Genomic DNA, 17,886 nt, shown 5'->3' with positions numbered 1-17,886 from the left:
TGCGGATGGAGAACAACGGTCTTTCGAATCGGCTTTGGCCGCAACTCTGGAGGAGTTGGAGTTAAGTTTTTCTTTGAGAAAAGAACAAAGAACGTCACTTAAGTCATTCTTAAAAAAAGGAAGATGTGTTCGTAGTTTTGTCGGCCAGATTTAAAAGTTGAATCTATCAACTAAGCTCCGCTGTTGGGAAAACGCTCTGGTTGGTTGAAGCGCTGTCCTATTGCATGCAGAGGGAATTTGAAAGACAGCCGTTTATCCCGCCCATCAGATTGACCGTGTCTATGGAGAGTTGCCAGACTAAACATCTTGATGTACGTCTGGCTTGCCAGGCTACTATTCATTCATTTAATGTAGTAATTTTTTGCTGTTTCATTTCATTTCATTTTCTTCATGCCTTGTGAAAGTCAACAAAGCAGTTCCTTCTGTAAAACAGCCACGCATCTACCAGGGTCATGTAAAGCATGTGGAATACAATCCGGTGGTATTATTTCTTGGACCGGATCTTGGTGCGATAGAGGGCGATTAAAGAATCCAAAAGATCCACTCTCCCCATGCTCTTGTTGTAGACTGCTACTACATTGGGGCGTGAGACACGGACCACCTCTTTTTTTTTTTTTGTCCCATCTTAGGACTTGCTGAGAAAATGGGATAATATGTTACAGATAACCTACAAAATAGCTTAAATCACAAAATATAAAAAATTATGTTTTTACCTTTAAAATATAAGCAAAAGTTCTAAACATAGTCTCAGAGTAGTTTCATGCTATGTAAGTCAATAGGACTCCATTAGGTTGAATACACCAGGACGTTTCCATATTTGCATATAGTTGCCATATGGCAACAAATGTGTTTTAGCATATTACAAAAAACGTATAAAATCAAAACTGAATTTAATGTTAAAAAATTAAAGTTTACTTAACCCAGATAGTGACTTCAATTTATTTGATGAAAATTTTCCAAAATTCTGAATAAAGGGCAATCTTCGGGAGCCCCAGACAGTGATGTTTGCATGTCAATGTCCATGAGCAAAAAGGACTGGCAAACAGGATATCCTGGTCATGTGACCTCATAAATTGTATTTCCTTCAAAAGTAAAAGCCCCCTTTTCACAAGTAACTGTAAAATAGATTTTATCACAGCTTTTTAGAAAATTAAAATAAAGTAATTGTTGCCATATGGCAACGCTATGCAATAGAGGGTTAGTAAAAAAAAAAATCCATTTGGCTTGATTTAGTGATTCACATTTTTTGATTGACATTGAAGACATTTTCATTAATGCATGTATACACAATGAGGTATTAGGTATTTCAGGTATCTTAGAGTAAATTAACCTTACAGGTAGTCAAGTCAGCTTTTCAGTCTGAATGAAAAAAAAGACCTGAATGAGCAAACTGTTAAGATCGCACAGTCATCTGACGAGTAAGACGCAGATACATGTATAAGACTATTATTAAATAACATTAAAACATGAAAATACCTTTTTTTATGCAATATCCCAAATTTTGATAAAAAACACAGGAAGAACTGTACAGAACATAGACAGACCTGTAGAATATATATATGGTACATTTAAGTTTTTATTTTGCAAAACTAAAACTCAGTGACTCCTAAAAAAAAACAAGAGAAAACTATGGCATACATGGCAACCCTGGATTTCTGGGGAATTGCCAGAACTCATCAACCCACAAACCAATAGATGAAACTTTTACAGGCTAAATTCATGTCTTAACATTGGAGTACACCGTGTGATCTTCTGCAACATCGTCCTGCAATAAAAGAAATACAATCAATTAAAAATAAGTTGCTTTTTTTCTTTTTTGTACAATCAGCTTTGTAAAAAATAAAATAAAAAAAGCTTAACTTATTTTGAGTTAAAGCAATGTAAAGCCGGCTACACTAAACGCAATGTAGATTTCAACAAGGGACAGAAGTTCATATAAAATAAAAGCTATATTTACAGTAATACTGGAAAAACCAGTTGCATGCAAATACAGAAGGAATAATAAGCTGAGGGGAGTATACATGTAGAAAAACTGCTGTAACTTAGGGGCGGTTTACACCTGGCCACTTCATGCGTTCTCTCAGATCGGATAGCTATCTGATTTATCAAAACGATTCCATTTACACCTGATCACAAATGCTCTTTTGCGAAACGAATATAAATCCGATCTTCAATTCCCACGCTATATGAAGATTTAATGAGTGCACGTCACCAAATAGGCTACAACAGATCTGCTTTTTCTAAAATGTCTAAATCAAAGACCGTAATAGGAGAGAGCAGCAACAGCCCTGGTAAGATCATTTCGTTGCTTTACATTTAAAGATGATGACTATTAAGCGTCTGTGAATTACTTTCACTTTGATTTAGTAGTAAAATTTACATATGTGGTTTCAATAACCAGATGCGTTTACACTTGTCCAGTTTCGTCTGGAATGCGGCCCAGACCCCCCCTGAAGTGGTTTGAGTCATCGGATTCAAATCCGTTTCGAATGCGTTTCGGAGGGCATTTACACCTGGACTTTTCACGATAGGATAGCTATTCGATCACAGAAAACGCATGAAGTGGCCAGGTGTAAACGGCCCCTTAGTCCACTGAAGGCAAGTTTGAAGATGTGCTATGAACAAAATAACAAAAAAATAACTATGTGCTATCAACAAAATCACAGGCCAAAAAAGGCTTGAATTGATAGTAAAGTGGCACGAATATAAAAACACTCACCAATAGTAGGTAACAACAACATCAAAGCTAGACAATGGAAACATGAGAGCTATTTATACACAGAGACTAATGACTAAACAAGGAACATCTGTGAACAATAAAACAATGAACCAATGAAAAACAGAGCAGAGTTTCACATGACAAGACAAACCAATGAGAACATAACACATTAACCAAGAGAAGCACATGACTTGGAAACAGGAACAAAACTACAAAATAAAAGACATGAAACATGAAACAAACCCCAAAACCAACCGTGACTGTTCCACAGTAAAAAAAAAAAAATAAAAAAAAAAAAAAATATATATATATCTTACCGTACTCTGAAACTGATGTGCACAGAATGTGGGTTCAGCATAATGCATCTCTTCCCCTTGAGTCTTAACTGTTAATAATCATTAAAAAAAAAAAATGCTGATTAAAAATAGTATAAAAAAAAAAGATTACTGTTTTCTTTTTTAATGTAAAAACTTGCCTTCTTTTCCTGCTTGTTTACACTTCATTAAACAGTAGCGCCTTGCAACTACAACTACAGCTGTCACCAGCATCAGTACTACAGCAGCAGCAATGAGATGCGAACGCTGGTCATGTTCTGTAATGCACAGAATATAGTCATTAGTGTAATCTTAATTAAACAGCTTAAAGTTTCAAACAAGTCATTAAATAAATCATTATGATGACAAAAATTGTCATTAACATGAAAGGCTTGTCTTCAGTCCAAGACACAACGACTGGCTTCTTGACAGAAGCAAATTCTGGGGAGAATTTTATTGGACAACCATTTGTAAATGCTGTCATCAACATTTTTTCATTATTTATCTGCTAAAAAAAGTGAGCAGTCGGTAATGAAAAAAGAACAAATACACAAATTACAAGCAGAGATGAATACTAAATGACAAAGTTCCAAAGTCTAACAGTAGTATTCAGGTTCAGAAATTAATAATTAAGCCTATGTTCACTGTAGAAATTGAACATAGTTTCATCTTTGTTGAAGCTGTATTTTTTATTTTTTTTATAAACATTAATGACCGACAACAGTAGGAATATTAGGTGTCTGCTGTCACTTTAAGATCGAATGAACGGACTGAAAAACCCCCCAGAAAATTACCATGGTTTCTTTTTCAACTGTTCACCTACGACATAACCGAGAGAATACTTGCTGAGACGTGTATTGTGACTATTTCGTGTGTATGTGTAAAAAATTCAGCAGTTAACCCGCAAATCAAATGCGTGCCGAACTGTGGGGCCTGGTCTGTAAAAATCACGGATCAACTGCGATCCGTTGCACCCCTAAAACAGACATAGACTAAAAGTCTCAGAATTCACAATTAGAGGATAAAACATGCTGTGTTTACTTACCTTCACATGTGTGACAGTGTTGCGTGAAGTCCAGATGTGTGGTCTGGTTTCTGATGGGATTGTTGATCACACAGCTGTAAGTGTTTTTATCCTGATATTCCACCTCCAGAGGTAGAGAGAGACTGATGCTGAGATCAGACACACTGATGCTGAACAATACACTGATTCCTTTGTACCAGGAGAGAGTCACATCCCTCACATTCAACACTGAACACACCAGTGAACATCTGGACACAGATGATCCAGATGATGAAGAACAGTTTGAAGAGTTACTGGTGATAACGGGAATGGGCAGGTCAGCTGGAAATATAAAATATTATTTCAGGAACGATTAATGAATAACATCTTAACAATTGAGGCATCCCTAAATATTCTTAAACATGCAGATCACGTCAATAAGTACATTTTCAAAAACTATTTATTGGAGCAGGTTTTCACGCAAAGTTAGTGTTTGCGAAGAAACAATAACAACATTTACAAGCACCTTCATAAAACGAAAATAAAGCAATACTGTTATTAAACTTTACCTCATGCAAACACAATGCTTTGATCAAAGTGATGCTATTAAGATCATAATCATAGTAACCATAACTGTGGCAAAATATATTTTTTTTTGCGTGCTGATTTTAAACGTAGTAAACAGGCATGTAAACACTTTAATAGCATATTCCACTCAAGGGCCAGTTTTACTAAACAGGATTAGAGCCCATTTCCACAAAAAAAGCGCCGATGGGAGTGAGCGCCAATTCTGAGCTTATGATCTACTGACGACACACAAGTTAAAGAACCAGACGCAGCCGGATAATTTTCATTATGTTATCATATATTATCTATTAAGAGCAGCGCAAAGTAGCGTCTGATTTAAGACATGCTTTTTTGGGGGCAGTAAATAATGGCGCAAATACCAGTAAATTGACTAGCCCAAATACCAGTAAATTAACTAGCGCTAACCTTAGTAAATCACCTTGGATGATTGATTTAAATACTCTTATCCCATAAATACTGTTTCAAAAAGGGAAACTCCGACAAATGCATATGCAATGAGGTCAGCTACAAAAATAACTCTGTCCAAGCCTTTTCAGCGCTAATTTTTCACTGCGTTTCTATAGTAAATCATGATAGTAGGTTTAAAGGCCAAAAGAGGGTTTATGCTGGTGCAAGCTGTTAGTAAACCTGGACCCAAATGTGCATGTTCTTGTGATATACACAGGTGGCGCTGCCACACACAGATTTGATTTTTTTTTTTTTTTTGTGGGTAATGAAGATACTGTGCAACATGAATATAATGCAGTACACTGATGATCATTGAAAAAACATTGAAATGAAGATATTTTAGGCGCCTCACTGAAAAATATCCAATATGTCTGCAAGAAATGTGTTCTGCATTTGACCTAAGTAGATTAAAAAAGTGGGGAGTAACACATGACTGTATTTGAGTTCGTCATTTATGCTTGGTGTATGTGAATAATGGCGATGACAATAACAACAATTCTTGAATTAAATATTTAGAGAAATGAAAATGGCATGTAAATTGGAGTGGGGTTTTTGCTCGTGTCATGAAAACATCTTACTGTGATTTCATGAGTTCCTATTCCCATAAAATCATTAAGCTAATAAGGTTAAGCGTATTTGGTTTGCTGTCGGCAGTGGAGGGGCTTGAGGAAGCAGCTTCAGCTCCAGCTTAGATAAACCTCTCAGTGGGACTACTAATGCTGGGATGAGGAGTATGGCAGCAAGATGCGTAAATTATGTTGGTGGAGCTGGGGAGAGAGGAGGGACGCTAACAGCTGATGCCAGAGCAAGGTGAGCGGCTGCTTATATGATCTGGCGGTTAATTGAAAGATTAGGGTTCACTCCTCCAGAAATCTTCACTTAGTCCTTTCTCTGCTTTTTGAAAATAATCGCATTAATACTGCACATTTAAACGCAGTCAATGTTTTGAAATCCCTCATTTATATCCCAAATATAACAAACACTCTGGATCATCATGAAAATCAATTTACTCACCATAGACAGTAACACTGAATCTCTTGTATGAAGTTCCTCTGTTGCTGAGGACGTTCAGTTTATAAAGTCCAGAGAGTTCAGTTCTGATGTTTCTGATGGTCAGAGATCCAGTTTGACTGTCCATCTGGAGACTGTCTCCAAATGTCTCATTACTGGTATACATATTAATGATCTGTTTATGGATTTCAGTTATACGTGTCTCTTTAGGTCCAAACATCCACAGTATCTGATCATCTCGCTGTACTTGAACATCAGAGTTTAGAGTGACAGAATCTCCCTCCATCACTGACACTGACTTCACTTCATCTGAATCAACAAACACACCTGGAACACAAACAGAAAATATCAGTAAAGTAGTAACCGGTTTCAGATCAAATAGGATGTTAGTAAGGAAGATCATCTATAACCGTCTTAACAAGTCAAACAAACACAGCACTTAAGGTACAAAATAGCCTATACAATATGAAAAGTCATATTTCATAAAAAGAAATTTAACACATACCACTCAGGATCAATAAACCCAGACAGAATAAAGTCTCTTTATGAATCATTTTCCAAATGTTCTTTGATATATAATGTCCACATGGCCCAATTCGATGATCATCTACTCCACTTAAACAGAATCCTTTTCATTCTCAAATGTACTTCACATACTCCAGTCCTTCAACAATAAAAAAAAAATATCACCATAGAAAAATTAGAACCGGTTACAAGTAGAAATAATCCAACATTGTAAAACCGAGACGCTTGCAGTCTTTCTCTCTCTCTCTCTCTCTCTCTCTCTCTCTCTCTCTCTCTCTCTCTCTCTCTCTCTCTCTCTCTTTTCTCTCTCTCTCTCTCTCTCTCTCTCCACCCCTTCTCCTCCCCTCTAAAATTGTTTTATTTTATTTTATTTTAAATCTACCAGTGTTTTATCTTGAAAGCTCTCTGGTTGTTTTTTTTTTTTAAAAAACTGGGCATTACTTTGCAAGTAACATTATTTAAATGTTTTAATTATTTATGAGTGTGCAGTTACATTACACTGTTCAATGTTGCTGTTGAATTACATGATTTATAAAGGGCCCATTCAATGCATTTGTCATTTCACATTCAATATTGTTCTTCCAATGTACTTTACAGTCTAACCGAAGAAACTTTGAGGAGGAACCAAGCTAAAGAATCTCCACGGACTAACACATGAACTAATTTATATATACATTTACATAAATGTTGAATTGAACAGATATAATCCATCAGAATGATAATATTTGCATGACTCATGTTCACTTCTTGTTTGATTAGACGAGCTAAAAAGTGATCAGTCATTTTATTTTTCTTTATTCATTTGTTAAGCTCTTCGCTAGCTCTAAATAATGCATGCAGTAAATTCACATATTTAGCACATATTTAAAATAGTAAATACAGCAAAAACAAAGTAAAAATATATATGCTATTCCAAACAGTAAATGTATAACCCTAGACCACTGAGATATAACAAACTTGTTCTCAGTAAAAAAAAAAAAAAATTGTTTTGTTTTTGACACCTTGGTTTCTGGCTACCATTTCCGTTACAGTAAAGACTCAACTCCCTTTTCATAGTTCTCATCAAAGCTTAAATGCTTTTGCAAATTATCGCTCTGAGCGAATGGGCTTTATGCACAGCTGCACTACTTCCTGAACTTCAGGCAGGTCCTTTGTTTCCTGTCTGACATTATTGGACAAACTGATTAATCCAGGTGTGCCTGGCCACCTGGATTAATCAGTTTGTCCAATAATGTCAGACAGGAAACAGAGGACCTGCCTGAAGTTCAGGAAGTAGTGCAGCTGTGCATAAAGCCCATTAAAGACCTAACAAATTATAAAGGTTTGTGTCACAAGACCTTTAGGCCATGCTGCGCAAAACCTAATAAAAACCTGTTTGGTATTCAAAACCAACTGCTGTGGTTGCTGCTGTGAACTTTAAGCTGTTTTTTTAGAGCGATACAAAGGTTATCCAATATAATTTTGGTTTAAGGGTTTCTATTGGGGCTACACTTAATAAAGTCATTACGATTAGTATTAATTCCAAAACTTAATTCTCTGAAGCGTTCTCACAACATTTATTTCCAGTGAAGTGTGGAGGTCTGGTAAGGGGTTTCACATGAGTATAAAAAAGCCTTTCATCTACTTGCTGCGGGCACATCGACGAAACAATGCAAACATGCACTCTCGTGTCTAAAATGGCCATAGTGCACCTGCTGCTGCATTTAACCAACAGCAACAAAACCACATGGAGAGCCAATCTCCTGCAATGACCACAGCTTGACTGAAACCAAGCTGAGGCACGAAACATTCTGTCTTGAAATAAACAGGCCTTTTGCACAAAATGCAAAGTCAACTAAACATTGACACATATGAATGTTTTTTTATAAGAATGTAATTGAATTTAAAATATATTTTCATGTGGAACTGCATTGGCAATACCAAAAAAACGATTTAGCCCATGAGGTATGAGGCATTTTGCATCTTTGACTGACATAATATTATCCAAATACCATCCAAATAGTATGTGCATACGCAGCCAGGCTGACGTAGGCCAGTAAGAGCTGTTTGTGTAAACCTCACTCCCCTGGCCTCAAGAGGCGCATTGACTGCAACCTTTAATGTCTTTGTTAGCGCACCCACCTCCCATTTTATTTTTTAGCTTTTAAACTTTCAGAGATGAACTGCGTAGAATGGAAAATTAGTATATAATGCTTATCAAGCAAAACACATACTGTAACAATTTTCTTTAGTAAATTATCTGATTATAATGTCTAGACAGTTTTCCATCAGTGCAAAGACAGTGCAGGTTAAAAATATGTCTTTAGACGAAATGATACTGCGCTTGCAAACAGGAGAATCCAATCACGCACACATTTAATCAAACTAAATATGTGCTCCTTTATAATCAACGTGTAAACACATACATCTAATGAAAGGAAAATATTTTTAGTGTTGTAAAATCCTTCTTAGCACCAATCACTGTTTAGGAGGAGGAGCGTTTCATTCACCTCTGCTGACAGATGTACTGTGGGCCATCACAGTACCCACACTTAACCACTTTCTGCTTACAGTAGGCTAGATGACAAGTTTCCTGTGTTTGGCCAAAGTGTTGAAAGTGGCTTTATTTATACAATATATGCACTTTCAAATAAACTTCTAAATGTCTCTTCAGTAGTTCAACAGAAGGCATAATTTAGTAACTGTTGTGCTTGTAATGAGGATAAAAAGTAGCCTAGTTGCAAACGTTTTACAAAATATACCCATATCTGTACCAATAAAATATGTAATATTTGCCATTTTACTACTAAATTATATGTATATCTAATTTATTTAACTTACACTGGAAAGATCTTCTTGTCGATTCTCTTTTTTGGGATCCTGAGTTCCTGATTGTGATTAATTATTAGAGATAGTGTGGATTTAGTGTGAATTGCGGCAAAGTCAAGAAAAGTCTCACTCAGTTTACTCAGCGGCCATATTTGCAACGCCTCCGGGCAGCTATTTCGGGCATCCAAGATCATGGGGGATTCATGAAATAAAAAAAACTGCTTGTCGAACTCTCAATTAAATAACATATTTAAAATCAGTAACAAAATCTGGACATGAACTGTCCGATAAATGTTGTTCCTTATGTTAAAATAGTAAAAAAGCTTATTTTTCAGACCAGAACATCCAATACGCAATGCTCAGAACACTGACTGTTTCTATAGACCTTATGTAGCCCCGCCCCTTTTCAGCGCTGCGCTCATTGTCTTTTGACTTCTGGTCTGTATTTTCACAGCGATTTTGTGTGTTTATTAATGAAAGGCTCGTTTTTAAATCTTACCGGTCGACTGATCTGCTTTAAGGGTTAGTTCACCCAAAAATTAAAATTCTGTCAGTAATTACTCACCCTCATGTTGTTCCAACCCTGTAAGACGACTTTATACGAGGGGTGTATACGACCCAAAAATAACGACTTTATTCCACTTTTCATTGCCTTCTCTCTGGGCCTTGAGTTTTTTCACGTAGTGTTTTAGCATCACTGGTCATTGCACTCAGCTGTTCCCCGTCATCATTGTTCCCAGCTGTTCCCTGTTTCATTGACTATGTTTACAAGCTGTTAAAATTAGGGTTATGGTCGGGTTAGGGTGCACTATTTGGGTTTCTGAAACTTTCGGAATAACCCGTTTACATGCGTGAGCAGAGAGAGTTACTCCTGTATACATGGAATTTGTAATCAATTGGCAATATCCCGATGTAAACGGCGACGCACGGTTAGCGTCTGGACGTACGGACAACCTTAAGACGCAATATGCGTCATTTCCGATTCTTCTTCCTGTATCCAAAGGCAACAACAACAGCAGCAACACGCGGATAATGAATAGTTCGGGGCAGATAGCGATCGCCTTTGTTTGCGCTTTCCTCCTTGCTCCAAAAGTGTGGTGCTGTGCTGCGTCTCGCCATGTTTACCTCTACTTCTTGTTTACTTCCGGTATACTGCACGCGGGTTTCTGTATGCGCCGTCTCTACTCAAAAGACCAAGATTCCTTGCGAATAGAACATGCGCAGAACACAAATCCATGTTCCTTTTGATGGGGATATGCCGATACGCGTTTACATGACCAAATATTCGGGTTAGAAAAGGGATCATATCCGGGTTTTTGCCGGTGTTTACATGGCCGTGCGCGACCGGGTTATTGCTAATATTCCGGTTTTGAACGGGTTATTGGCTGCATGTAAACGTAGTCACTGTTAGTTCTGTGTGTGTATATATACCCTGGTTGTTTCAGTGTTTGTCACAGAGTCCTTGTCTATTATCACACCACTTCTGAGTTCTGCCTTGTTACCTGTTTTGGATTGTTTTATGTTTTGGATTGCTTCTCTGGTTTTGACCCCTGCCTGGACTGTTTGTGAGTACGGATTCCCTATTAAAACTGCTTTTGGATCGAACCCCTGTTTCCCGTGTGTGGATCGTGACAGTTATAATGCCTTAGAAGCCTATGGAGGAGTGAGACAGCCCTCAGATTTCATCAAAAATATCTTAATTTGTGTTCCGAAGATGAACAAAGGTCTTACAGGGTTGGAACAACATGAGGGTGAGTCATTACTGACAGAATTTTCATTTTTGGGTGAACTAACCCTTTAAACATTACAGTCCTACAGTCCTAATTACTCCTGGACAGCAATGCCATAGAAATATACAGAGCGACCACAAAAAACCGAAGTTAAAAGACAATATTCTAAAGATGGCGCCCTCGTTTCTCTGGCGCATAAGGTCTATAGCAACCGGAACTTCTAAGGGTAGCTACATTTTTATCAATCAATTTATCAATCAGTGATTGGTTATTTTATTTAGAAGGCGGGACTTATTCCGTCATATTGTGCTGCACTTTCTCGTATTCAAAATTAATATGAGTGCACCATTTTTCTATATATAAAGTCTTTGGTTAAGAGCACAGAGCTTTTGCCCCTGAGTCTTGTGAATGCGCTCTCAAGTGGCCAAGCCTGCAAATGTTAGTGTGTTCAAGCTGCTGATATCAATCAGTCATGGCAGGTTTCCTCAGAATTAATCAGGAGTGTTTCTTATTACTTATTCATGCATCTTCATGGTTGCAGGTATGCGTAACAAAACCATCTCAAATGCCAATCAAAAATAGCTAAAAACAAGCCCAATGACCCTATCCAAATATCAAAACTCAACATATGCCATTCCCATATTTTACAGTCACTGTTATGTGTTATACACAATTTCTAATTAAGAATCACTAGTAATCATAAAGAGTTGGAGTTCAAAGGCCCCTCCCTCACAAAAATCATAATCTAGCACAGTTTTATCATTGGAAGAAACTAAAATATTTCAATACACACACTTTAGTTAATTACAAATAATGCTATATTCTGTCACGGTTCATAAATCCATTGTCTTCTTCTTGTCTCGTGTTCTGTTGTCATGTGTGTGTTGTGCATTGATTGTGTGGGCGGGTCGTCTGATCAGCGATCATCAACAATCAAGCTCATCACTCCCGTCACCAGCTGCAGCTCATCTCATCACCCCATAAATACTCACCACTTTCTCATTTCCCCTGTCAGATCGTTGTATGTGGTTTCCCTGTTGTGTTCCCAGTCTTCGTGTCGAGTTTGTGCCTGCCTTGTTCCTGTTCCTGTTCCTGTTCGTGTTCACTTGGATTTGGATTACTCGTCACCTGGGATTCTCACCGTACCACTTCACCGTCTTCACTGGAACATCTGACCATCGGGGTCCCTGCGTTACCATCCTGTGTCTCAGCTGATCTTTGTTCCTTGTTAACCTCACTTCAATAAATGAGTATACTTGCAATTGCTTCCTCATCTTTTACCGTTACAATATTCTATATGACAGTGCACTCTGTGACCTGAGGCCATCTCTAAGTTTTAGATATATTGGTCCAATCTGCCAGTTCGCCAATACACGTGGAAGGTATCATGTGTTCTGTCCTCACTCATGCAAAGTATTGGTTGGTTAAATTTGTAATACATTAATCATATGTATTTACTCGTTAATTCATCTGACTCCATAAATGAAATGTTTTAATAATAGCTGTGCCTCACTAAAAGTGAGCGAATGTTTGACTATTCCTTTTAACCATTAAATGAACAATGTCAAGATCAGTTAGAATAATCACATGTAACAATTTATTATGTCAGGTAAATGTATCATGCCAATTTCATAATCAATTCAAAGATAATCGATACAAAACATCAAATGCTCTGGAATAGAGAGAAGATGCAAACCCAACTTTAAGAAATACGTGAGTTGTAAATGATATACAATTCTTACAGAGACTGTCCATTAATTTTCTTGGAAACTTTTTTTTTTTTTCTGGGGTAGGTTGCCAGGTCTCTCCCCCACTCCTCCACATTACATGAATTCACACCTACAGCCAATTTGGCATGTCCAATCCACTTAATCTGCATATCTTCAGGCTGTAGGGGTAACTGGAGCACCTGGAGGAATCCCACTCTGACACGGGGAGAATGTGCTCAGCCGGGACACAAACCAGGGATCTTCTTGCTGTAGGATTTCAGAATGAACCAACCTTTGAATGACCTCTTTTACCAAAGGATTGAAATCCACAGAGAAACCCACAGAAATGCTTTTACATAATCAGAATGCATCAGATCCAAATGCTAGATAAACTTATAATCAAACATCGTTCAACTGAATAATTCTATATCATCACAATTCTATACCCGCCTTAGAAGTCAGTTTTCTATACATACATATATGCACTAACATTTGTATAGCATTTATGTACAAATAAAAAAGTTCCTGTGCAAAACTAAACTTGTAGTTAGGCAGTGGTTTGGTATTAAAAAAGTCATTTTCATGCTGTGCAGGGCCCCACCACCCCTCTCGAATCAATGTAAAAGGTACGACCCGCAGTTCAGGTGCTTCTGCTGCGGACCTGCGGTCGGTGAATCAGTTGATGAGACAGGAGCTGGAGTGAGCCGTGATAGGAACTAGGAAGACAGGGGAAGAGTCATGTCTTTCCTTAAGAAAGGAAAATCAGGGGCTCAAAAACGAAAAGAAAAGAAGATTAAAGAGAGAAAGGCAAATGAGGGCAAGCAGTTGCTCACTCAGTTTTCTGAAAAGAAAGGTGAGCTCCAAATGCATCATCGAGTATTGACATTGGGTCCGTGTACTTTTTGGTCATTTCATTTCCTGTTTGGAATGGAATAACGAGAAATGAAAACCAGCTCGTTTATTCGTTTTTTAGTTTAGTTTAAAAAACGAAAAATGAGATTTTAGCTCGATTTTTCATTTTTTGTTTGTGGTTTACAAATCGGTTTATGGGTTCAATATTTCATTTGCACACGTGGGCGGTGCTGAAACGCCCCTTTCATCTGATTGGTCATACTATATCAAACCGCTCCGCCTTCAGTAAGCTACGAGCTTTTCTTTCTGTCAGGCAGAATAAGAGTCAGTACAAACGCACTTTAATAAAATAATGTCTGAAACCACCACTCACTGTTAACTACGCACAATATTTGAAGCAGACTATGTTGCTGTTCACGTAATTCGTGCTGCTGCGACTTGCAAGTGTGACTCCATTAATGTGAGCCACAGTAAATGACAGATTATTTTAGCATGATGTATTTCCCATTGATAAATACAGTGCAAATAGTTCAAATATCTCTTTGGATAAAAGGGAAGTGGAAATAAAAATCAATAATAGGCTGAACTGTACCATGATATGTCCGTAACATGTGCGTAGATGACCTACCCATAACTGTTACATTAGAGTTAGCTAAGTTTAACACAGTTTGTACAGTAGCTATAAAAGTTAAAAAATTGAAAACCCAACAACCCAATGGGAATATATCCTTGTTGTGTAAAACATCTGTTCATAATCTGTGATTACACAATTCCGATGCGAATAGCACCGGGAGGCGTCTGGAATAACTCTGCAATGATCAATCCGCATTTTTAAGACAGCTAATTTTACAGTAGGCTCATATTCAGAATGTCGACCTTCTCGTATAACGCCAACGACCGCACAAATGGGCTTCCTTTGTGAAATATAGCAGACCACCGTTTTAAAAAACAGTTTAAAAAAGATGGTTTGTTATAGTCCGACAGACAGACAGACAGACAGACAGACAGATAGATAGATAGATAGATAGATAGACAGATAGATAGATAGATAGATAGATAGATAGATAGATAGATAGATAGATAGATAGATAGATAGATAGATAGATAGATAGATAGATAGATAGATCATAAAGCTGGTTCTCATACACAGATAATGCCTATTTATGAATGAAATTCATGCGTTTATTTGTCATTTAAACTGATGCAAACAGGGAAAGAGTAGAAAAGACGTATTATCCTGTCGCCCCCTCTAGTGGACAGCATTAAGTATTACTTCCCTTCATTGCTCAGATAACGCAGGCAAGTCAATGGATTTTTTGGGGAAGTCAGTCTGACCACCAGACCACTAGTTAGAAAAGATATTAGCGAGTCAGACCAGTGTGAAGGTCTGAGCTGAGTTTGGTGATGCATTTAAGTTTAAGAGTCAATTTCTCATAATAATAATACATAATAATAATGTTTAAACATACACTCTCAGAAAAAAAGGTACAAAAGCTGTCACTGGGACAGTACCCTTCAAAAGGGTTCTAATATGTACCATTTAGGTACTAATATGTACACGTTTGATACCAATATATAACTTTGAGGGACTTATATGCACTCTTTAGGTACAAAGGTGTACCTTTTGAAAAGGTACCGCCACTGACAGCTTTTGTACCTTTTTTCTGATATGCTAGCTTTTTCAAGCCAACATAATAAAGAAAACTCAGAGAAACATCGACCAATTCAGTATGTAATAAAATTGTATTAGTTTTATAATAAAACTAATAACATTTTAAAGGTATGCCGTGCTCTTCAACCGACATAATTTAATTAATCCCAAACCTGGTAATTTTGTCAGTACTAATGTACGTTCACTTACAGTTTCTCTCTTTTCTGTCTCTTTCTTTTCATGTGAACTGAGGCTACACATGCATACATTCATAAATATAATCTTTATTTCTATTCAATTTTCAAAAGTATGTATACGTCACACACGCCTACCGGCCTTCTGATGTAAATAAAAGACGAGAGTGGTAAATGTTACGGACATATTATCAAGGTACAGTTCAGCCTATTATTGATTTTTATTTCCACTTCCCTTTTATCCAAAAAGACGGAACTATTTGCACTGTATTTATCAATGGGAAATATATCATGCTAAAATAATCTGTCATATACTGTGGCTCACATTAATGGGGTCGCTTGCAGCACGAATTACGTGAGCAGCAACATAGTCTGCTTCAAATATTGTGCATAGTTAACAGTGAGTGGTGGTTTCAGACATCATTTTATTATAGTGTAGCACAGGGATAGGCAACTCCGGTCCTGGAGGGCCACTGTCCTGCAGAGTTTAGCTCCAACCCTAATTAAACACACCTGAACAAGGCAATCAGTGTTTTCAGGATTACTAGATAGATACAGGCAGGTGAGTTTTTATCAGGGCTGAAGCTAAACTCTGCAGGACAGTGGCCCTCCAGGACCGGAGTTGCCTATCCCTGGTGTAGCCTATGATTTGTCAGTGCCGCACTCGTACTGACTCTTATTCTGCCTGACAGAAAGAAAAGCTCGTAGCTTACTGAAGGCGGAGCGGTTTGACCAATCAGATGAAAGGGCCGTTTCAGCGCCGCCCACGTGTGCAAATGAAATATTGAACCCATAAACCGATTTGTAAACCACAAACAAAAAATGAAAAATCGAGCCAAAATCTAATTTTTCGTTTTTTAAACTAAACTAAAAAACGAATAAACGAGCTGGTTTTCATTTCTCGTTATTCCATTCCAAACAGGAAATGAAATGACCAAAAAGTACACGGACCACATTGTTTTAACATAATTTATGTTCGTACTCTATTTGAATTATATATCAATACTTTATAGTATCACAACCTACATAGCGAGCAAACAATGTTTCTGGGTAAATAACGGAGTGAGAAGCAGACGGAGGTGGAGCTGGGAGCTCAACACACTGCCACTCCAGGCAGCTGCGCAGCTTGTCTCCTCTTCTGCTGCAGTTCTCCCCAGAGTCAGAAGTTTACATGAAAACACTGTATATTTCCCTCCATTGTCAAAATCTAACACCCGCGAAAACACAGAACGTTAGCGCCTATTTTACCGCAATGTTATGCAAATTAGCTCGCGCACGCTCTTACATTACAGGATTGTTTTCAGTTTAATGCACATCTTAATGATTGAAAATGACTTATTTTAAAAACGTAATTCAAAGACTGAATGTCTAGTTTGGCGGTTAGTGTACCCTGTGATTCTATAGTCTGCATTTATTTTAAAAAGACAAATAATCATCAATTAACTTGTACTTTTGACAATAAAACAAAAAATATATTAATCAGAGTGTGGCTTATTTTGTTTACATTTTAAGTGTTTTTATGATAAAAATGCAATACCCCACCCATTTGTATCACTATGGTATTTGGTACGGGGGCCCAGCAAGATGGTTTGTACCCAGGGCCCAAAATTTGGTGCTACGCCCCTGCTCTGTACTCTCTACTTAGAACAGGAAGGTAGACCACAGATAAGGTGTGATTTACGACGATAATGGAAGAAACAGCCACCTCTGAACTAAAGACAGTGTTTAATTGGTTACCACTCATCCAGGAGGATGGACAATTATTTGAGTTTAAATCTTAGGACACGAACAGACAATTTGGAGTAGCCATGTAGAGCAGACATGTAGATGAGTAGACGAGCAGAAAAAAAGATTGCAGATCTAGATCAGAAGAACATCACAATTTTCTTTCTTCTTCTTTCTTTTCTTTACTTAGTTACGTTTCTTTTCCATTAAGAGTCTCGGTTCGATGTTAAGTTTAGCTGTACAGTTTACACAGCTTTTTTTTTTTTAAATGGCGGGTATTGGTGTTTCGTGTGCATTCGGCCAATCAGCGTACACTAACGTCACTGGTTAATATAGTGTTGGTTTAGACCCTACTCTTATAGGAGCTAAATTAGTTCCTCTAAAAGGAGTTCCTACAACTAAAATCGTTCCAACAGTTCCTGCGGTGCGAATAAGCCAAAAATTGGGTACTTCCGCCAATACGCTGATTTCACGCAGCCGCCATTTTGAAATCGAAAGTGAGGCTCCGGTGGGAAAAACCCCGGAAGTAAAGATAAACAACAATGCCTTTGGACTACCAACCTGAAGCTGCTGCCGCGATTTACACTTTTGGATGTTAATATCCAATATA

At 37.6% G+C, this 17,886-nt stretch overlaps 1 protein-coding gene across 1 annotated transcript; it reads right to left on the bottom strand.

The window, feature by feature from the left end:
- Positions 1-917: 917 nt before the first annotated feature.
- On the bottom strand, positions 918-6,880 carry LOC311295810 (uncharacterized protein). Its single transcript, XM_084417334.1, has 6 exons — positions 6,588-6,880; positions 6,086-6,409; positions 4,079-4,378; positions 3,195-3,311; positions 3,037-3,104; positions 918-1,765 (listed from the first exon to the last, which is right to left on the bottom strand). Exons 1-6 carry the CDS (start codon positions 6,634-6,636, stop codon positions 1,718-1,720), a joined length of 906 nt encoding a protein of 301 aa, XP_084273460.1. The 5' UTR covers positions 6,637-6,880; the 3' UTR covers positions 918-1,717.
- Between the last annotated feature and the right edge of the window lie 11,006 nt (positions 6,881-17,886).

Source organism: Rutilus rutilus (genome assembly GCF_951802725.1).
Source record: "Rutilus rutilus genome assembly, chromosome: 8".
NCBI lineage: Eukaryota > Metazoa > Chordata > Actinopteri > Cypriniformes > Leuciscidae > Rutilus > Rutilus rutilus.
This window is presented reverse-complemented; position numbering and strand designations above follow the sequence as displayed.